This window comes from Fulmarus glacialis, unplaced genomic scaffold (genome assembly GCF_000690835.1).
Source record: "Fulmarus glacialis isolate BGI_N327 unplaced genomic scaffold, ASM69083v1 scaffold16505, whole genome shotgun sequence".
NCBI classification, from domain to species: Eukaryota; Metazoa; Chordata; class Aves; order Procellariiformes; family Procellariidae; genus Fulmarus; species Fulmarus glacialis.
Genome location: NW_009212504.1, coordinates 99,788 through 122,424, shown reverse-complemented (window position 1 = coordinate 122,424; position 22,637 = coordinate 99,788). Strand labels below are relative to the sequence as shown.

The window sequence follows — 22,637 nt, the reverse complement described above, 5'->3', positions numbered from 1 at the left end:
AAAATGGCTCCATATCATACAGGGACCAGAGCAAGACTAGGACACAACAAATGATGAGTAAAAATAATGATACCATGAAAAAGCCCATGGTCCCGACTATCAGAAATGCTGAATAAGCAAAGCTTCTATGGAACAAAATTAGCATGAGATGTAGGAACAGCCATTAAAAAAAAAAAAAAATCAGAGCAATTATGACCTTTATTTTTTGCCACGTTTATTATTTTCATCTCTCTATTCTCACAGATGAAATAGGGCAGGCCAGTTCTTTTTCCTATTCAAGTCAGCTTTGCTCTCTGGGCTGTCACGCTGCTGGCACAGACCTGCGGAGACAGGACTTCCCGCACTTCAGGAGAATGCTGAAGTGAGGCTATTTTTTTTTAAACATCAAACTATTCCTGTTCACCACACACTCTGCTTCCAAAAATAAAACAAGCATCCGAGTCTTTAAATAAGCGGACAGACCCTTTAAAGTTTCATAACAATGTTTTAAACCTGGGGTAGGAGGGATGGGAACAGGAATACATTTTCCTACTTATGGGAAATAATGAAGAAACCAACATTTCTGGATATGAAATGCTGGGTAATAACAAACCAGAGGTCTGTTGCTGAGCCCATTCTGCCAGCCAGCCCCTGTGAAAAAAAGATAACGAGAAAGGATTTTTTTTCACTGATGAACTTAAAATGAAAGGAGGGACAATACATGGGGAGGAAGAAGGTAGACAGGTACATGACATGGAAATGACTTGCCTGGAGCAACCACACAAGTAGGCAGAAAAATGGCAAATATAACCCGTCTCCTTATTCCCTTAGCCCTGTTCCCAAAACTAGTTTGGGAATGAATTGGGGGAAGGGGAGGAGGGAGCAGCAATTTGAACACGGCAGATGCTCCAGTTTAAACCATATCTTCCCAAAGAGGAACCGAGGGTGGGGGCAGGGGAGATGACTATTATTAATGTCCTTCCGTATATAGCAAAGCAGACATCCTGCATAATGGCAACACAATACATCAATAATAGCCCAAGAATAGCTTCCTACCGGTTTTTTTCCCCTGACAGTTAGAAACATAAAGAGAAAAATCAAGCTGCCGAGATAAATAGCTGAGTCTCCACCCCCACCTCAAATTGCCTTGGCATATTTTAAGAGATAAATGGTTCTATGAGAAATTTAAATAGCTTTCTCTTTTCATTTTTGGCAGCTGCAGGAACTGGGTCAGGTGTAGAAATTATTAATTTTAAAGCCTGAAAAACCCATGTTTGAAAGTAAGGTTTTTCTTCCTTTAAAGCATCAACTTTCTTAGAAGTAGAGTTAGAAAAAAATTAAAAAATAATTGAGTCTTCTTTTTTTTAAAAAGAAGTCAGACCAAAAATAATTAAGTAACAGTGCAAGCTGCAGAAAAGAGACAATTTGCATAACAGTTTAATGGACATTAAAAGTATCCATAGTGAATTGTTAGTATTTTTTTGCAGAGAGTATAGTATTTGCACAACGGCTTTCGTTCCTCTTGATCAAACACAGCACTGGGAGTATGCCTTGAAGAGAAAGACTGGGGGGCACCATTCTGTAGTTTTACCCTAACTTTAGTGCACGTTTCTAAAGAGACAAGAGATTACTGCCAGAGCGACCAGCACAAAACACTTTCACAAGAAGCCCATTTACTCATTGCTAGGTCTGTGGATTGACACCCCAGTGAGCTGATCTGCCTGAGGCTGCGCTCGCTGCTGCTCAGAGCTGGTGAACTTGGTACTGAACCATGTGTAAATCACTGCCTTCCCCCTTCCACTCAAGTTACTCTTGCTTTACATTGATACCAGGATTTGTAGCCCAGCTTCTCTCCATGATGCCAAAAGCCATCTCCCTCCTCATGCCATATGTGGAAGGATCTCTTTGCAACCATAAAACCCTGAATCTTACAGAAAAGAAAAGGTCAAATCCTGTAGAAACTGCTCTGAGCAAAGAAATGCTGATATATAAACTCCCTCACAGGATAGCACATTAGTTAAAACCTGTAAAAGGTTCAGATTTCCAGTCCTACAAAGACTCCAAGATCTTGAAAGATACTCCGTTGGCATGCAGCCCACTCTGCTGCACGGCTGGTAGAATCCCCCCTGTTCCCCGTGCTCTGTCCTGTGTCCCAAATCAGGCGGATAGCTGAGAAGGAGGAGGACTCCCTCGTTTAGACTCGCTGCACCTCCGCAGGGCTCACGGCTTGTGTGCGCTTCTTCCCTTAGTGACCAATCAAAAATTTAAAAGGTGACAAAGACACAGATGTAAATAGAACTGCAGTGCCTAGAAAGTCAGAGCACAGATAGAATCAGAAGACAGACTGTAATTACAGGCCCTGCTACTTATTACATAGGCCAGTTGTGCTACATGAGCCTTCAGTGGAAACTTCCTCTGTAATTAATAAAGGAGAAACAGAATACTTTTGCAATCACTTTTCTAGCTTTCACTGTGGGGGTCCAATCCTGCCATCCTGGATTAGCTCTAATCATAGTCAATCTTTCTCTGCATAAACTGTAGGCATCTGTTCTGTAAGACTGAAAAAAAAAGAAAAAAAGGAAAAAACCCTCATTGCAAACCTACACCATGCAATCAAGAAGGAAAGGAAATCGATCCTGAAAACCCCCACCCAGATCATAATCTGACAATGTTTTCAAGGCACCTGGCAAAAAGGAAGAAGAAAGAAGAATGCTATAAAATATTTAAAATCCTACTTCTGTCAGGAATACGTGAGAGGGGAAAGGTGAGTTTGAAAGGGCTACATTATTTGTAAGCCAAAACCTGAAAGCACCACCTTTTGCATAGGAGCATGAGATGCCCTTGGCCCAAGCCAGAGCGGTCCTGAGAACAAGTACCAGGCGCTGATTCAACAGGGACTGGCATGACAAAGTCAAGGCTGTGTGTGAGCAGGATCAAAGAAGCTGTCCTGCACACCATGGTATGTACCATGGGACGTCAAGGGTAAGGCAAATGAGAGAGTTAATAATACAGTAAAAAAGCTGCATGTTCGCAGCCCATAACTGATCCTCCTCATCTAAAGCTTCAATCGGATTTTCAACAGCATGGGAAATAGGGCATCCCCAAGGGAGGATTTCTCCTAAAAGCACTTCTCTTACTGCTGAGACTCTTACCAAAGAGAGACATGCAAGGAAGGAGAAACTGCCCTGTGAGATCTGAGATGCACTGAATGGCAATTTGCTTTGGTCCCGCACCCGGGATCTTGCCCTCTCCCTTCTCAAATCCCCACGGGCGTGGAGCATCTTTGCAGAAAGATCTCAGCCAGGCCTGACCACTGGGCTAATCCTAACCTGCATCACAAAAAGCAGGCACAGAAAGAGGCTGGACATGCCCAGCTGTCATTAGGAGGGGAGCAATCAAGCAGACACTCAGGAGTTATGCTCAGCTGCGCCTTTGCCTTGGTCACATCCACCTGCCTGCTGTACAGTTCCAGTAGAAACCATAAAAGACTTCAGGACAAGCACTGGGCATTGAAATGGGATCAAAATGATCCTGAAACGCTGAAACAAAAGACACTTTGGAACAAAACTGGCACAGCCACAATCCCCACAACACTTGCGTAAGATAGAAAGAAAGAATCCCTAGAACGTATTTATCAAAAGCCATTTTATGCAGATTTTTCCTTCTGAATATTTAAAAGATGGTGAATATTAAACTTCAGAGATTCTTAATATGTTCCAAAGCCCCACGGACCTTTGAAATGCTAGCTCATCAATATGTAACATCTAATCTTGTCAAAAAAAAAAGGGGGGGGGGAAGAAATGCTATTCATCCTCTGCACATAGAGGTTACAGTGAGAATCCCAAGGAAAAAAAAAAACTTCCAGCATCTTATGCAATAGGTTAAATTTACTCTGGTTGGGAAAGTTTCACTTTCTGCAAGAGAGAAAGTGCCTGTACGTGCATTGCTGCTGGAAGCTTCTTCTGAAGTGTGAGGCTGAAAGCCTCTGTAGCTGGATTACAGTAAGTAGTTTATTAAAAAAAGCCAAGGCTTGTGGCTTTGCATCCTGTTCCAGTCCAATGTAGTCTCAGGATCCCCCCTCCAAAGGCCAGCAGACAGTGCGCCACCTAAAAATCCATTCTAGTCCAAAATGCTGTGGTTGAAATGGCTTTGCTTGTTTATAAAGTTTAGTGTTTCGTATCGCTTGCATCTGACCTTCAGCAGAAAGAAAAGCTCAGTTAAATTGTGCAAATATGTACCAAATGGGAGCAAGGGAAAGCAGCCAAAAATGCTGCATGAGCTTTTGCGGGGCTGCAGGCTTTTAGGAGCACCAGTGAGATGAACTGGATGAGAGGCCAAATTGATTCAGGCTCCAGGCAGGAGCTTAAAACACCATGACATCCAAATTCACAAAGAAAATGTTCTGTTACTGCAACCCCAAATTTCCTGCACATGAAAACACTGTTTTCTTTCATCTTTAGGAGATGCTCGTTCTGCAATCCGACATTTAAAAATGAACAAACAAACAGGAGTCAGCTGACAAAGGGTTCTTGCTGGTGAATGGAAGTAGGTCACTGAGTATTTTGCCTTTACAGTCTGGCTTAATATTAGTGTTGTACACAAAACAGTAGCAAAACTGCACTGGAGACAGGGAAAGACTCTAATTTTGTCTTTTCTATGAAAATTAGCATTAACATTCTGCATTAATGTACAATGCCTCCCCAGTACCCCATATCTGGTTAATAAAAAAAAAACCAAACAAACAAAACAAAAAAAAAACCCAAAACCAACACAAAACCAACCCACAAAGCAAGCCACACGCTAAATTAAACAACGACAAAAAGCCCTTACTGGTCAGCCTGCATTTAAAGACATCTAAGTATGAGTAATCGGGCAGAGAGGAATTTTCCTGAAGGAACATAAAAGAAAATGAAAGCTCTACATACAAGACCAAATAAAATCTTCTGTCTCTCATGAATGCAAATTCTGGCTGCCCTTTTACACAAACATATTAAAGGAATAAAACTGGAAGAAAAAATAAGAGGAAAAACTAACAAATTTGTTTTTGGAGAAAAAAATATTTAAAAACAAACAAACTATCCTTCAAACAAATTTCTTCATGATAAATCCCTGCAATCATGTGGTTCTAAATTACATGGTTAAATATGACTGAAAAAGTAAGGCACAATTTCATAATCATTTTAAAAGCAATAATTATAATCATTTTCTTTGATATCCATGTGGCAGGCCACTGATACTATGGATGCACAAAACTACTTGATTAAAGATCTGGAAAAGTTTTTCCAACTACTAGCTAAGACTCACAATACCTCTGTGAAGTAAGTAACATACCATCTTCACTGCAAAGATGAGTGCGCATTGAGCAAATGGAAAAAGCGGGTAAGAGAGCTGCTTGTGGACAAAGGGAGGCAGAGGCAAAAAAGCAGAGACACCCCAAGTGTCATGTTCCCATCGAGGGACTCTAACCCCTGGAAATGTAAAGGTAATGCCACCACCTGGGGCTTCTGTTTCCTTCCTCATTTTCAAAAGATCTAGGTATGACGAGAAATGTGGACAAACAGTAAAATTTAAAAAAAAAAGTTTGAACTGAGTGCTCTTGATACCAGCGATCAACCCCATTGCTTCCACATGTAACGTGAAGCCAAAGAAACTAGGAACACGTAGCCAGGAATAAAGCCCAGTGAGATTAAAGTAGCAATGCTCAATACTGCAGCCTGTATTTCTACTTAGTTTTAGCCCCACAACCACCTTACGTGTGTGTGAGTGCATATGCCAGAGCGGTCTTCGAGTGTTTGAGCTTAGGTTTTTTTCAGATCACGGCAGAGAATTTCCAGGCTGAAATGAGAGCTCTTCCCCAACGTTCACCAGGAAACCTAATGAGGTTATGGTTTTTTCCCTAGATTTTTAGATGCTGGATGAATGTTACAATTTCACAAGTTTAAAGCCTACTCTCTCTCATGCTCCAAATGCCAGTCGGGCAATCCACTGTTGCAAATTCAAAGTTGAAATGCTGAGGAAGCCAGGTAGTATTTCTAGAAATATTTAAGAAGAAATGCCATTCCCAAGCCCAGAAGGGTGCATGGAGATGAAGTTCAACCAGTATCTCTTGATCTTCATGGCAGTTGCCATAACATGCTTACATTCTTCAGTAATTTCAGGGGGAAAAAAAAAAACCCCGAAGAAGAAAATTGCAATTGCCACAGAAAAAGACCCTGGCATACTCCATAGCCAGCCACTCCATGGCTTTAAGACGGGACAGAAAAATGAACCCAACAGAAGTAACACTTATTTAAGAAGAGTCACACTATTTGGATTGTTCTAACAAAGGAAACAGTGACTTCAAAGTTAGCAAAACTAGTTAAAAATAGGGAAAAAATATCTCGTGAAAAGTTTCAATGCTTTTTTATTTCACCAGGTCCAATATTGGACCATTTCCCAAGAACACATGTGCTTGTTTTTAAATAGAATTTTTATCCAAAGAAGTTTTCAAAATCGTCACAGAAACTTTAATTTACCAGCAGAAGAAACCCAAGAACTACAAAAAACTGAGAAAGAAGACATGGCTTTTTGAGAAATGAAAATATTTGTTAACAATTCTGAAATTTATTTAGATAAAAATTCAATATGGTTTTAATTATAATAGCAAAACAAGAAACCGTTGTGGATAACATTGCAAAAAGAGAGAATTTCTCATTTTAAAAAATGGCCCTTCTGACATCACATAATTTAGTGTAAAAATTGTGACCAGCTCTAACTGGAAATAGCGTTCTCGCATCTCCCTCTCAGTTTATACTTTACTAACCTCTAGATAGTACTAAGTAGTTCTGCTATCCTTTGGCAACAAACCCTCAACTACCATCACTAGTGTTTTCTCGTGGGAATTTCACCACAATGAGATTCTTCAGCACATCTCTCTGCTACCCCTGACTTACAGTATCAAGGTCTATATAAAGCTGTAGTCAACCCAACTCGGTGAACAAATAGCAAATTAACATGATAAACCAACTGCAGGAACCAGATATCAATAGAAAACAGTTATAAACTGAAATCCTTTCTGAGCCATTCAGCTGAAGCACCAGGTGTCTAACATTTATCTCTGATGCTGAAGGAGGGCAAAGACACAGGATTTCCTTCAAGGACCTTCTCCTGGGTCCTGTTATCCCTTGTTTGCTGGACTTTCTCAAAATCAAAAGGAACCAGCATTTACCAAACCTAAGCTAGGCTTGGCTGACCATGGCCAGGCAGCAGCCGTAACAGGTCCAAAGAGATTTCAGTATGACTTGTTGCATATTCTCATCAACAACCACCATTTCTCTAAAAGACACTTTTTTTCTCACTCTTCTCAGGCACATTTTGCTGATAGGCAGAAAGTCAACTTAAGGCCTGTGTCTCATGAAAGTCTCGCTCCTGCCATCAGGATGAACGCTATTATACGGAGTTCACTATGATAAACACTTAGGTACTCCCACACCTCTATGATTAAATCATTACCCAAGTGTTTCACAGCTGTGATAAAAATTTAAGAATTAAAATATTAAAAAAAAAAAAAAACAAAACCAAAATTAAAGGTGCATTATCTGATAGGCTAAGGCAATGTTGTTGCTTTCTGTTTTTTAAAGCAATGTTCAGGCAATGATTAAAATAAGTGACAATAAAACCATCACATTCACAAAATACTAGCATTAGCCTTGGATATGCTTAAGGATTGGGCTGTAACCAAGGCAACCCAATCTTCTGGAGAAAGTTTAAGTAGACAGTTTTAAAGCCATGCTTCAAAGATACCGTAAATCTGGCTGTAGGGCTACTTGTGACATATGGAAAGCGCCACAGCCACCTGACATGAAGCACTGATCTTGTAATAACTCATCCTCCAAATGCTAGGTTGGATCAGCCACCATGTGCCCTCCTGCAGTTGGCATAAGGATGACACAGGAGCCATTTCATGTGTTTTGGGTTATTTGACAGAAATTTGTCTGTGCCCACATCCTACCCAGATCAAATCTGTATGACTGGGTGATACAGAATCAGTCTGGTATTAATGACTGTAGACCCAATGGCTTATGTCACACCATGCAATGGCTTTAAGCCTGTGCTTAAACAAACCCCATGGGCTTAAATATTTTGCTAAATTAGAACCTGATCCTGGACCCTCCTGGGCCCCATCTGGCCACACATCATGGGATCAGGCCCTACTTGCCAATAAATGCTAGACAAAGCCAAAGCAGCATAAGCAAAAACTCTACAGACTTGAACAGAAATGTCTGTGTGATCTTCCAATTCTTTCTGAAAGGAACAGTTTGGACATTACCACAGCCACAGATGACGTGAATTTTTATCATGGCTAAGAAGCGCACCCTAAGAAAAGCAAGGTCTCTTTGGCAAAAAGACTCCTTCTTTGGAACAGATAAAACAGGATATATTATAAATATGTGATAAATATTGTGATGAAGCAATATCCCAGTGGTTCTTAATTGCAGTGCAATTGAGATAAGCCCACCAGCATTTCCTAATTAAATCCTGAAGCATCAGAGGGGAGATTTCCATACACATGCGGGTGATGAGAGCCTCTGTGATTTATATACATTTATGCAATATCTTCCGAATATATTTATAGCAATTTTAGAAGCCAAAACCACATGCATTACAGAAAATAAAGAAGAGTGTTTTGGATGCTCACTCCTTCCAACAGGCAGATGGCTTTGGTGTTTCAGGGGTGAAAATAAAAGCATGATAGTACCTTTGTCCAGATGTGTCAGGTCTAAAAATTAGCCACAGTACCTCAAATATCAACACTGCTCAATCTTTGTCAAAGATCTTCCATCCATGGAGTATTTAATGCTTGAGAAGTTTGGCGCTCACCTCCGTGCACAGCAGCCCAACTCACCACAGCACCCTAGTAACACAGAGGATTCAGATCTACATCTCCTGGCTGGCCCTTAGCTTTGAAATGGGCTGGAATCCCAAACCTACATACCAGCAAACTTTTCTGGAAAGAGAAGACAGAACTCCAAAAATCAGTAGTTTGGGCCAATCTGTGATTAGTTTAATTCCCATAACGTCCCTGGGAAGTTGGAAAGAAGCCCTCTTGGGCAGAAGACGAGAAGCCATATGACTTGCTCCAAGTCCAGCCTATGGCAGGGCCATAAAAAGCCCAAAGGCTCTGGATTTCGGTCCTCCTTAGTCTAGGCCACATTCTGCAGGAAGGCACAATAGCTCGTTTCCATCAGTTACCCCAGTGTTACTCAGGTGAGTCTCATCAGCCACTTGATTTAACACTAACAAGAATAAGGAAGATCAGAGCTACATTTGCTGCCTGATGAATGGCTTATTCTGCACCCGAGTGCATCACGTCCTCCCCTGTGCCTGCAGAGATGTAAAATCCTCCACAGGGATCAAGGGTGTTAGCAATCCCAGCTCTGACCTCCTGTGTTTTTGTAGGGTTAGTTCAAACTCGATTTGCTCAATAGTTGCAAGGGGTTTTTTGACTGGTGGTGGTGCAGACTGCATGTAAAGAAGCGAGCTCAAAAGTACCTTATGTGCCACAGTTCAGGGAGCAGGAGCCCAGATGGAACCTGGCAGGAGTCACGGTGCAAAAAACAAACAAACAAACACACACAACAAAAAAACCCTGTTTATATCTGAGGCAGGAAAATTCTTGAAGGCCAGGGCAGAAATCTAGTATAAAAAGGCAAACTGCTTCAGCACAGCCACTATGGTAGAGAACGATTTCTTTTGCTTAACGATGCCTCCGTTCTACAAAGAAGGATTCATTCTGAGCTGTGAATTTTGGGAATCTTCCCTAACACCGGTGGAGTTTGCCAACCTGTAAACCGTGTAAGGAACAGAGGTTTCAGACTGGTATTTCTGTATTTGAATTTACTGTATAGCTAAAGCTATTAAATTTCACAGTGCTCTTCCATAAAGGTTAGTGCTAAACTGAAAGGAAATGCACCATTTGCAGGAGCTGCAGTGAGTATCTCAATTTTTCGTCTTTGTTTCCTATCAGTCTAGCTCATCTAACTTTTCTTTTCTTTTTAGCATTAGTGGGTATAATTATATCAGGCTTCTACTATAGAGAATAAAGATGAAAGCACCACATTCTTATTGGTTTTCAGTGGGTGCATGACAAAAAATTCTTGTAACTTACTCTTGAAAAGTGCCAGTTTGTCACTTATATGGTCAATCAGCCTGCAACTGTTTCAGTTCTGCTTCTTAATTTGTTAAGTGCAAAGAAAGGTATTTTCTTTGATTACATCTGCAAATAAGATATTAATGTCAATTCAGTGATATGAAAATTACTCCCTCACTATGTAATTTTCACCTTAGTTATTATGGGTTTCATGAACAAGAATATTATAGCTGCTCAGAATGCTGTGGATTTCTAATTTTTTAAATTTTTTTTTTTTTTTAATTAACCAAACTAAAAAAAACCCCCACCAACACGAGAAAAAAAGATCATCTGTGCACAGCTTTTATTTACCTTGGCATACATATTAATTCTGGACAAAAGATGAAAATGCTGCTGCTGGCCCAGCACTCTTCTGCAACGAGATTTCACCAAAGAGAAGTTGAGAGTGGCTGGGATGAAAATGGAAGAGGAAGAAAAATGCTTACTTTTTGGAATGGCATAGAGAAGGGTTTAATACCTTCTTTAGCTTTCTTAGGATTAAAACTGAACAACAGCATGTACTTAGGAGGATCCTTTTTGCTGTTGTTGAAATAAGATCCTTAATTTTTTTAATGAGAACTCCAGATCACGCGTGTTAACACCAGAGAAATGTATATCCCAAGGCTCGATTCAATCCCTGTTACAGTTGAAGGAAAATCCTCCCATTGCAATAAACAGGAGATGGAATAAGACTCTATTGCTTAAATGTCTACCCAGAAACCAACACTGCCAGTGGTTCCACTAGATTGGGGTGTGTGAGAAAGTGGCATAAGACTTTTTTTTTTTTGAGCATCGCTTTGTACTGCAGTTCTATGTAATAATTTTTTTTTTTTTTTTAAAACCACTGAGATTTAAAAAATGTCTTTCCAGCCCCACATCCTTAAAAGACCTTCTCAACGGACATGATTGGCTTATACCTCTGGTAAATCAAAAGCATATTGTATGTGTGTGTGTGTAGTGTGTGTGTGTGTGTGTAGTGTATAGTGTGTGCAAGCTCACATCTTTCTGTGATTACTCATACGTTGTGAATTGGAAGCATCACTACTGAATAAATTTATGCAATAGCAAAATATAATTTCGTAAGAAAAAGAAAAAACCCTATTGAACTGGAAGGGAATGGAGACAAGTAAGGGCCTAAGGAAAAAAAAAAAGATATAGATAACAAATCTGTGTCCCAAGGATACAAAGTCACAGCTACACTCTTAGGTGCAGTAGAATTGAAATTGCATTGTTTGTGTTGTGATGAGAGGAGCGCTGGGTCTGCTCTCAACACCTTCTAGGGCAGTGGAGCTACTTCTGCTGGTGATCCAGATCCTATTAAAGTCAAAGGGAAGCTCCCCATGACTTCAATGAGAGCTGGTCAGGTTCTCAAAATAACTTGGGAGAAAGAACTAGCTCAGCCATCTTTCACCTTCTACCTTCATGTACTTCTTAAGAGACAGGAATCAAACACAGAAGTATAGTTAGGACCATGTTCAGACCTCCTTCTACAGGCAGATAACTTAGGTGCTGTGACCACTTCTCTCCATCAGCTGCAGAGACAGCAGGTGGTCTGACTCACTTGCCACCCTCCTGAAAAGTCATGTCTAAATCAGGTGCCTGTCATGGGCAGTCTGAACATGGCCTCTTGAACTGCCCTCTTGTTCCAAGGCCTTCCAGTTTTACTTTTTTTAAAAACAGAGATTCAGACCCTAGGCTGGAAAGAAATCATGCAAAGCTTGTGCAATATCCCCAAATGGGCATCCTGGGGAGGGTCACAGTTGATACTCAGAGATCAGTGCTGGCCTTGGCAGTCAGAGCCTGGATCCGAGCAGAGTTGCAGGTCTTGCAAAGGATGTGCCCGTCCAGAGGGTAACAGCCCTGATTGTCCCCTTCAGACAGGAGGCCACCACAGTCCTAGGAAATAAGCAGACAGAAAGAGCAAAGTAAATACGAAAGAAGAGCAAGATTAACTGAAGAATCTATTAGTCAAAGAAATTCTCTCCTCACTCTCCACCTTTTAACAGGATCCAGCCTGAGTCAGCGTAAAGCATGAAGCTGAGGTACGTGATTGTCTTTCATGATTAAGCCATTTCCTGATAAGAGACAATGCTGCAGAGAAAATGGTTTCCCAAGCTCGCTGCTGAATTTAATCCAATTGAAAATAAAACGAGATTATTCCCTTCACATTTCTGAGGAAGGAAAGGTCTTTAGCATTGGAGAAAACATCAAACTTAAGCATGTATTTATTAATGCAAAAAAGGATAAAGAAGCATCACTGGGAAGGAAGTTTGGTACCAATATCTGACTACAAGTAATCTCCTTTGGAAGAGTTAATGCCACAAAGCTATACCATCCATTCCAGGGGTGACAGCTAAGCAAACTCCCTGCCTGTCTCCCCTTACCAGAACTGTCATCTGTGTTTGTATTTAAACTGGCCCAAAAGGTTGTGGCTGAAAGGAGGATGTCACTGAGACAGGCACAGGGAAACCCCACTAAAAGGCCCAAAACCTGCTCCAGCGACCTCAGCCTCTAAGTACATAGAGCTAAGTATTCCTGCTAGGAAAGTTAGGAATAATCCCTCACAGTGTGATCAGGCAATCACTTGGCCAAAGACTGCTAATGGAACTATGGTGAGGGCATTACGGCTTGCTTAGAGGCCACGCCTCTTCATCATAAATCTGTGTTTGTAAATACACCTGGCATGCAAGTGGTGGAAAAAAGAATATTGTTGTTGTTCCTTTTGAGTAGTTGAGGCACATGGAAATCAAGGCCAAGTGAGTGCCTGTGTCCTGGGCTCTCCACTGTATCTACTTCTGACATTCATGTGCGTGAAGTCTAAGTATCTCAGCAGGCAGTATGGGGACATGCTGTATGACGAATTGGCTTTACAAAATTTAGTGTAGGAATGCCACAGCGCCTTTAAAAAACTGGGCCTAAGTAATGGGCTGATATGTACCCTAGAAGCCAAGGTCAGATTGAGAACTGAATCAGATGCTTCACGTCTCAGCCTAGACCTTTAAGCCTTAGTCCATCCTTCTTTCCGGTTAAAGTTATTAAAACCTGCAACTGCGATAAGAAATACATTTGGTCTCATTTTCTTACCCTGCCATCTGGCTGATGTATTATCCAACAAGTAACACTTACATTGAAGAATTCTTGAAGGTTCCCTAACACAGCTGTTCCCACATGTTAATTGCTTTAAGGTGATTTTTCTTCTCTGTCTTCAGATTCTTACCATCAAAATTATATGAAGTGCGTTATGAAACTGAACAGGAAAGTAGCACAAAAAGCATTGCACAAAACAAGAATGATCATGTTTATGTGTCCATTAAAATTCTTCAACCCAGAGCCATATGTTGAGTTTCCTGTACTATCTTGCTCAAATTCTAACATGCATTAGCTTTCATTTTAAGAACATAAACATGAGCAACATTTGTGTCCAAGCTATAATTTATGATGTTCTCAAATATTAAGCTCTAATTACCTGAGTCACATTCTCTTGCTCTCCTAATGAACCTGTTATAAACAAGGGACCTGATTTTCTTTTCATTTGTGCTGATATAAATGAGGAAAAATTCCTTGCATGCTGAAGTCAGTGAAGTAATTTGATTGTAGAGCCAGTGTTACAATAGGGTATGCCTGTCGTGTGTATAACATGAGGCGGTGATGAAATTAAGCCAACCTTTGCTTTCTGTCCTTCACGTGATTAGAATACTAACCTCACACCGGTAGCACTGGACATGGAAGTCACGATCCAAGGCGACAATACGTACAGTCTCCTCTTGTCCTGGGGCCGGCATGATGGGCTCCTTACACACTGAACATCTCGGTGCAAATTTCCTGAAGGAAGAAGAGACAGTCCCGGTCATCCTCAAACTCAGAGTGAAAAGTTTTTGTTAACTGCACCAGCAAGCCAGAAATGTCTGCATTTGTACAAACACACATATGTACACGTATGTCACGGTTTGCAGCTTTGCACAGCTGCCTCCTTGGAAAGAAGACAGGAAGGAGCACTTTAGTCTTACAATGCAATTTCAGGTTTGCAGAATATTAAAGAGCATTTTGCAGACTATTGGGAGAGGACTTCAAAAATATCTGACAGGCAGCAAAGCGTATTCTGCTTGCCCTAATTAACAACCAAAGTGCCTGTTGAATGACCCACGATCGTAACACCTCTGCACTGCCATAACCATCAGGCTCAACTCCCAGCCTAACTCTAAGAAAGTCCATGCAATTCCTAAGGTTAGAAAGATGACCAGGATCTGCTTCAAGAACATCTCTTGAAGAAAATAGCAAAATATTAAAAATTGGAATTCAGAACAAATAGGTAAAAAGTCTTAATAGAGATGGTAAAAAGATTTGCCTTACACGACACTAATTTATTGAGGTTTATCCCATCCATTTTAAACTTGAGACATCTTACCCACTTATGCACACAGGAGCACGCTCCTGGCTGTGCTCACTCTCAAACAAGAAGCATAAGGGCAATTCTGACTAGCTGCGTTTTCTAGCTAAAACCAGCTCTGAGTTAGCCATTAGTAGGTTGCCCAGGCTTAAAAGGGAACAGGTGTGTGTGCAGAGACACCAACACTCTCTCTTCCACAGTCAGCCTGAGTCAGAGTTGTATGGTGACAATCACTCACTGTGTGAAGGGACTGGCTTGAATCAGCTGGCTTAGTCAGCTCAGAGATCAAGAGGAGCACAGACCTTTCTTCTTCCCCTTATATTGCCCATCGTATGCCCTTCTGGCTAATTCACATATGTTCTGTATTAGCTCTGGTTTTGCTTTCCCCAGTTGCCCATGAGAAGTGGCCATCTCTGCTCCCAGGCAGGTAGAGATGCTTGAGAACATTTAGAATCATTATTTGCTGCTTTGGTTCAAAACCGATGGGTACCAATTCCCTGGCTGCAAATTCTACCCACAAAAAAAAGAAACTTGTACCTACAAAATCTGCTGCCATGTAATGAGAGCCGGGGTCACAGGCTATGGAATGACAGAGGGCAATGCTTACAGCAAACATCAGAACACGAGGAGATCAAAGGCCCTTCTCTTCTGAAATGCCTAGGAAAGATTGACTCTGCCACCCAGACTGTCACTGAACCACCTCAGAATTAACTAGCTTAGAAAAGGAAAAAAAAGTCTATCTGTGCTAGGAGTAAAGAAAAGTATCAATTTCACTGCCAGCAGATGAAAGATGTCTGTGTAGCTGCAACCTAACGAAAAAATGAATTAAACAGTGGCTATAGCAAGTGCTCTGAAAAATAACTTAAATGGATCATGATATGACCGGAACTGTAATCGCAGTTAATTATATGCTGCTTCATGCAGGCGCTTCCTTGTGCCATTTAGCTCAAATGTGGTGCTTAAAAATACTTAGACATTTCTCTGTCCAGGCCACTGTGGGTAACTCATTATGAGCCAAATATTAACTCCCAGGACCCAGAGATGACTCCTGCAGATTTCAGGGGATATGGATGTGCTACTGTGGGGCCCAAGCTCAGAGGATAGCTAAGCAACAGCGTGAGCATCAGGTACAGTGTTGTTATCAGGAGGAGGTAGAAGATGTAGAGCACTCGACCTCCAGACCAGGAGGATATGTCATCCCTGATCAATTAAAACTGGGCTGGCTGAAGTGCTGCTAAACGTGTGGTTGCCCAAAGACATTCTGAGCGTCACATTAGGTCTCACGCTATTCCCGTCATCTTCCCCTCAATCTTTCACTCAACGATTTTTGCATCCTTTCCTTGGATTGACAGCCTCCCACTTCCCACTCTCAGAGCCCTGAGGTCCGCATCCAGTCACTGCCAAAAGACTTCAACATGGGACATCAGCTCTTGCTTCCAACCTTCCTCCTGAAGGCTTGTGAGCCCTTGGCCTGTGGGGCTTGGGGAAGGAGCAGTCTCCAAATTGTAAGTGGGTGTGAGGGAAACCCTTCAGGAGCCCAAGTAGTGTGTAAGCCTTCTGTTGGGCCTGTGCTCAGGACCAAGTTTTACCTTACATGCAACTGCTGGCACAGAAAAGCAAGGCAACACAGCAGCTGCCAATTAACCCAGCCTATCTGAGCTACAGGGAACATCCTCACATTGGATCTTAACATGCTGGTTGATCATGGCTGCTTCCCTTTCTGTCAAGTCAACCTGCTTCTTCGAGCTTTCAGGCCCACACATTGATGTCACGAGGCTGTAATTAAGTCTACCCCCTTAGAAATTAAGAGATAAATGGTTGAGATGTAAACTCACATTTGTCAGTATTGATTTCCTCTTTTAATTGAGGGGTGTAATGCGTCTATCTTTTCCATACAGGGGAAACATTTGTGCTCTGATTATATCTACCTGTCCTCCCTAGATTAGTTGTGATGATGGGGGTGGTAGCATGGCAGTGACAGAAACTACTTGCAACTATACCTTTCAACTTACTTTAAATAGCAGTTTCACTATAAATTATTACCACGGCTATATTTTTAGCAGCTTTAAAAAGCTAATTAGCAACTAGAAACAAGAGGAGCTGAGAGCATCCTGTGGCCACCTAGATCCCTCTAGCCGGTAAGCAAACACCTGCAGAGTGCAACAGTACAGGACTTCTCTTAATTGCTCAGTGGAAGAAGGGGGGAGATGCTGATGTGAAAGCACAGGTACAGGCAGTGAGGAGAAACGTGCACATGCTGAGTGCAGGGGAAGGCGGGGGGAATGCAGAGCATTTAAAATGGAGGTTATCCATAAATTCACATCTAAGCAAAACTGAGATCAAGCAGCACTGGCCCCTGAACAATTTGTCTTGTATGCCATGGTGTGCCTGCTTGGAGCAAAGCTCTGCCTACTATTTAAGAGCTCTGAGAGGAAGTGGTAGAGGGTTCAGATCTTTTTGGACACTGACAATAAAAAAGGAGGATTTTTAGGGACAAAAGAGAAAGACAGTAAGCAAAGCCACTGAGAGCAGCTTGGGCCATACTTATGGAAATCCTCGATGCAGTGGATGTTCCCACCGGCATCCACGGTGAAGGGGATCCCATCCAGACTGCGATGGCACATCACGCAGGTGAAGCAGTGGGGATGGTAGGCCTTCCCAGTGGCTCGGAGGATCCTCTCCATGATGGGCTTTGCGCAGACACTGCATTGCTCCAGCGTGTTCTGCAAACAAAACATACACAACAGATGTGAGCACCATCTCAGCAGGACATTTACAAAGGTCAGTTGGATTGGAGGCTGCTGCTGACCTACTTTAGAAGCTTTGGGTACTTTCTTTTCATTTCTTCTAGATAAGCACAGTACGGTCAACAAAGACTATGATAACAGCACAGGGCCTGGGTCAAGTCTTTAGTATAGTGTGAGAACGCAAACCAGAGGCTTCTCTCAGCAGCTCTGATAAATGATCAGAGATGGCCCATCAGGTGGCTGTATCTGAGACATCACAACTTCTGTAGCCAAGAGCACATGAAGGAGTTATGCAGCCTGCACTCCTGGGTTTTTGCCTCTGGACTGCCCAGTCTGAATGACCTTTTGCAGCTGAGTTGATTAGAGACAACCTCCACAACGTGCAGTGCAAAGCTGAAGCTCAAACTCCTGGGGCTACGCAGAGACCCCGCAACTGCTCTGCCAATGCAGCTCCCATAAAGGATCTTTATCTGCCTTATAAGAAAATCTTGATCTTCCTCTCCCACCACAGAGACTGCTGTTGAGTCTGGGGAGAGAACAAAGCAGTGTCTGCAATGAAAGCATCGCAAGGACAGGAGTTCAGGATGACTTAAACTGTTCATTTATCTCTGGCCCACGATGTTTGAGATAATGACTGAAATGCCAGCTGTAAGGCCATGATCCTTGCAGCACAGGTTTTACATATTGGTCTGCTCCTGAAGCGCTGGAGCCAAAAAAAACCCCCACCTTTCAAGTGGGGTCCATTGAATAATTCATCTCATTTCAACCCTCACTCACCCTTGCAGTTAGTTATAGAAACACCAAGATAATTTCGCTTCAGATGGTTGTCTGTGAGCCACACTAGCTCTTCTGATACCAACTGTGCAACTTACCCTTTCAAACCAAGCACCTTAAAGACACATGCCACGAATGGAGGGTGCAACCCACATAGATGCAAACAATAAATCTGTGGCAATGATTTGGGTCATTTCACTGGACTTTAGGAAAGCAAACTTCACCTACTACTCCTGCTTGATGCATCTGGAGTTATCAAATAATGTTATCAACCAATGTTTGAATCTTGGATGAGGTAGAAAGTCTATGATTACAATATTGATTATGATTAAGATAGAGAGGAATAAGAAGGAGGAAAAAAGGAAAGGAAAAAATCTAATGGGACAGAAATATAAAAAGCTGCTGGAAGGCAGATCATGTTGACAAACACAGGAAGGCTAAAGTTCTTCTGCTTCCTCATGCAACAAAATTCCCAGGGAAAGTAGTGCTTTGACTGACCGCATTGTTATTGCTTCTTTGAGCCAATATTCTCAGGGGCAAGATCCAGCCCTTACATTTGCAGCCAAAATGTATTGTCAGGAGATGAATCACCCAGGAGCTCAGAGAGGTTACTTCTACACTCACATATTTGCTATCGGACGTTATCTCTGGGCTGCAAATCGCTGGTAAGGTACAAACACAGAAATACACAGGTTCGTATCAGATCAAAAGGGTTGTTTTTAGAAAGGTCGATATGAAAAGTCCTGAATTTCAACCCATATGAGAACTGCCTCACACATTTGTAAAGAGAGCACAGCCAGACTAGCGTTGGTTTCAGACTGGATTTTGCTTTATGCCTTGTAATAATGGGCAGGAAAGAATTATTGCTGGCCTTTCTGTCTGGTTGCTGTCACCATCATCATCATTATAACAGTAGCTGGTATGCCAGAAAAAGCAAGGTCAATAATTTTCTCCTTGGAGAAATAACCTGGCAAATTTACCATTTTGCTTTGCATAAGCAGATCACATCATCTCAGTCTGTATCCATGCTGTTCTCTGTATTGCCAAGGAATGAATGCAGCATAGCTGCAGATACCAATGAAAGATTGTGCCACCCATAAGGCATTTTCTATAACAACTTCTGTATATGCGCAGGTACAGAGTGTTTGCCTCACCAAGTCACTGCTTGCTTCGTTTCCAACAGTTGCCAACAACGGAGGCCAAGGTATGAGAACAGGGCAAGCAAAACACAGCAATTCCTTAGGATACGCTCCCAGCCTCCAGCAATTTCTGGCTTAGGGACTTCCTGAGCCAGAGCTCGTCTCCTCTGTACTTTGCCTCAAGTGGATGTTTCTCCCGTGAACTTTCCTGATTGCTTTTTGAATTCTGATAAACATTGAGCACTCACAACATGGCCAGGAGTTTCATGGCTTACCTACACTTGGGGGCTGATCTGCTAAGCAGTGCCCCTGGTCTGCTACGACAGCCTATATAACAGCACTCCAGACAGCAAAACTGAGCACAGCCTACCTGGTACTGTGAACAGAGCAGAAGCCTGCAGCTGCAACCCACTCTGCAAAGGGATCTAACGCCAAACTGTGTGGCCTGGAAATGCTCTCACTACTGATCTGATGCAACTCCTACTCACACATTTCAGACACATAGAGTTTAAGACCACAAGGAATCATTACAATCATCTTGTCTGACATCTCGTGTTAATGCTGACTTTGGTGGAAGTGTTGCAGTGACCAGGACAGCAGGTAATCATGCTTCTGGATTATGCTTTCAGCAAACACATCTTCTGCTCCCAAATCTCAGCTCAGTCACACTGTTTGACATTCTCGCAGCTAAGACAGACAAGCGTTTTAAATTAACCAGCTCCTGATTAAACCTTCTATACAACCTGAAAATCAGACCTGAGAAATTTCTTTTGATGAAAAGGATGAAATCTTTTGATGAAGCTGTACCAGTGAGGAAAAACAAAGTCATTAGTTGCAGACTCCAGCTCATTCCCTGTCTGGGAGTGTATTTGCTTAAGCCTCTTTCCTTGCTAGAACCCTGGCTCAGACCCTTCTCTTCAAGGTGTTACCAGAAGATGCCAAAGGGAAAGCTTCCTTGATTCACACCCATTTGACATCAGGTTGCTGTAAGGAAGGATTTGGCCTGTGAAGCTAACAGGGTTTTTTTTTGATTCTTTAATCAGGTTATCCCACATGCCTAAATGCTGCCCCAGCAGCTAACAACCTGCACAAAGGTATTTCTGCACATTATGGGAATAGCATCTCTGTAGGATTGTAAGTTTGGCTTCTTGATTTTACTCTCTTTCACAGTTTAGCTAACTCTCCTAGCACCTCCTGGAGCTTTCAGGCATTCAGAAAGCCAAACAAGATGAAGAAAAAAACCTAACAACCCTGTTTTTCTTCTTTTCTCCTAAGCTACCTGTTGCCAGCCCTCTCTGTAATCAACAGGTAGGGATGAGTGCATCTGATGAGCTACAGAGAGGGCCAAAGCAAGGCACAGAGAAGAAAGATAAGAACCAGCTAGGAAATATCAGACCTAGGGCTGTGGTCAAATTCATGTCATAAGAATATGGACCACAAATCCAGCATGGGCTAAGGGGAAAGTTTACCATCCTTTTCTCATGTTTTTGGCTAAGAGGCAGGGAGTGCCCTTCTTTTTTGGAGACACTTGGGTCTCCAAATCCAACTAATTTTTTGGGTTTGAAAAGGATGGGGAAGGAACCATCCATTTCTAAATGGAAGGTTGGCCCAATGATAAAGGCTGAGTCTGGGTCCACATCTCTTGAGGGCAGAACTGTTTATCCATGGCAAAGAAAAAGAATCTCACCTGGGGAGAATAAGACACCCTAATATATTAGTAAGAAAAATAACCCCAAGCAAAGATACACTAAAACCCAAGCAAAGAACAACTGAAATGAGGACATCAAGCATCAGCTTGTAAGTAAAAACTAAGAGACTTAAACATGTACAGCACAATCAGCAGCAAAGTGGGAACAAGCTGTTTGGGAAAAAGTATCTGACAGGGAGTTGTTTGAGGGCCTCCCTACAGCAATACTTGGCCCTTCAGAAACCACAGAAAGCCAAAGGGAGTTGCAGATGGTAGGTTTAAACATGGGACACAAAGTGAAAATCCAAACTGCTGGGAAAGACTTCTGGGGTGCAAGAGCCATTGAAGACTGGAAGTGGGAAGTGGTTGAATCCCCTCCTGAAAACTTCACATCCCAGATGGACAGCTGGCAAACAACTTCGGGGAGCAGAACTGCAGTGACAGCCTGTGGACTGCAGCTCATCCTGCTTCCCTAACGCTGTAGATTATAACCCCTCATAACCAAATTTGGGGTGACAGCAGTAACCCACAATATAGTGCAGCACAAGGACCCTCCCACAATGACCTAGCAATGAATGCAGAAGAAAAGCCACACAGAGAATAGTCATTGCTTCTTATGTACCGGCAATTCATCCGGAGCTCTAATGAACATAAATAATCTCTCCTGCACTCTGAACAGCAGACCAAGAAGAGCTCATGCACAGGGACACGAGCATGGTATAGCTTATTTTGCTGGAAGAGAAGAGGGAAGTTGCTGGAATAAATTACATTGGCAACTCATGCACTGGGATATGAACTCACTTTCTGTGAGCACTGCAGAAGAAATACATTTTTTGGAGTGACTGCGCAGAGGAGATGGTATTAGCTGCGGGAATCAAAAGTGACTGTTGTGCTAAAAACAGGCACATGGTCAACTACTGTAGTTGAATTGTAACTTAGTAAAGTGCGGTAAGTGAATTGCTTTAAATCTTGTGACTCCGTCCTTCATTTCCTCAGACTGCGAGGAGAGCAGAGCAGGAGACATTTTCCCCATTGTGGGATAATTTCTGAGGCTTGAAAATGTTTCCATACTTAAGTGAAGACAGAACACTTTAATCTCAAGAAGTCTGGTGAATTTATAAACCCCAAATTAGATCAGGTCAATTGAAACACTGCACTTCAAATGGTTTCATTTAGGTTTTAGGTCTGCAAATACATAGTTGGATTATAAATTAAATATAAAGCAGACATTGGTGGAGGGGTTAAGTGTCAAGATGTAATTTCAACACTTTCAAAACCTTTTTTTTTTGGCATTATTTCTAGAAAAGGAAAATCCAAGACCCGATTTCCCCCCTTAAAATCCCCAGCCATCCCCAATTGCTATCTCCACAGATGGGTAAATCTTGGCAAACACAACATTTAATTCACTAATGGCCAGCATGACATTCCTTCCTCCATATTTGAGGAGAGAATTTGGACATGTGCGAGTTAAACTTTCTCACTTAGCTTGACCAGCTGGACATATTATTAGCTGCGGGTGACACTTTCCTTCTCTTCCTGCTGCTCTCCGAGGGGTAGGTCCAGCAAGGGGGAGCCCTGAGGAAGCACCTTGGCCAATTCTCTGATGTTCAGGCCACATTGCCATAGCTGTGTCAGTGTGTTGGGGCAAGAGATGTGACCCCTGACAGCCCAAAATATCCTGGCAAAACCCCCTAATTCAGACACACTGGTATGCTCTTTAGCTGGTATAGCTTGTTTTGCTGGGAGAAAGGAGGGA

The 22,637-nt window shown here is 42.2% G+C and overlaps 1 protein-coding gene across 1 annotated transcript in view; it reads right to left on the bottom strand.

Moving 5' to 3' along the window:
- Positions 1-11,914: 11,914 nt before the first annotated feature.
- The window catches only part of LOC104076888 (lipoma-preferred partner homolog), a gene marked incomplete at its 5' end in the record, with an annotated part of 71,279 nt that continues 60,556 nt past the window's right edge, over positions 11,915-22,637 (bottom strand). The window contains 3 exons of the mRNA XM_009577906.1: positions 11,915-12,043; positions 13,849-13,969; positions 17,079-17,257. Coding sequence (XP_009576201.1) covers positions 11,915-12,043; positions 13,849-13,969; positions 17,079-17,257 — 429 coding nt within the window. The remainder of the gene's footprint in view (positions 12,044-13,848; positions 13,970-17,078; positions 17,258-22,637) is intronic.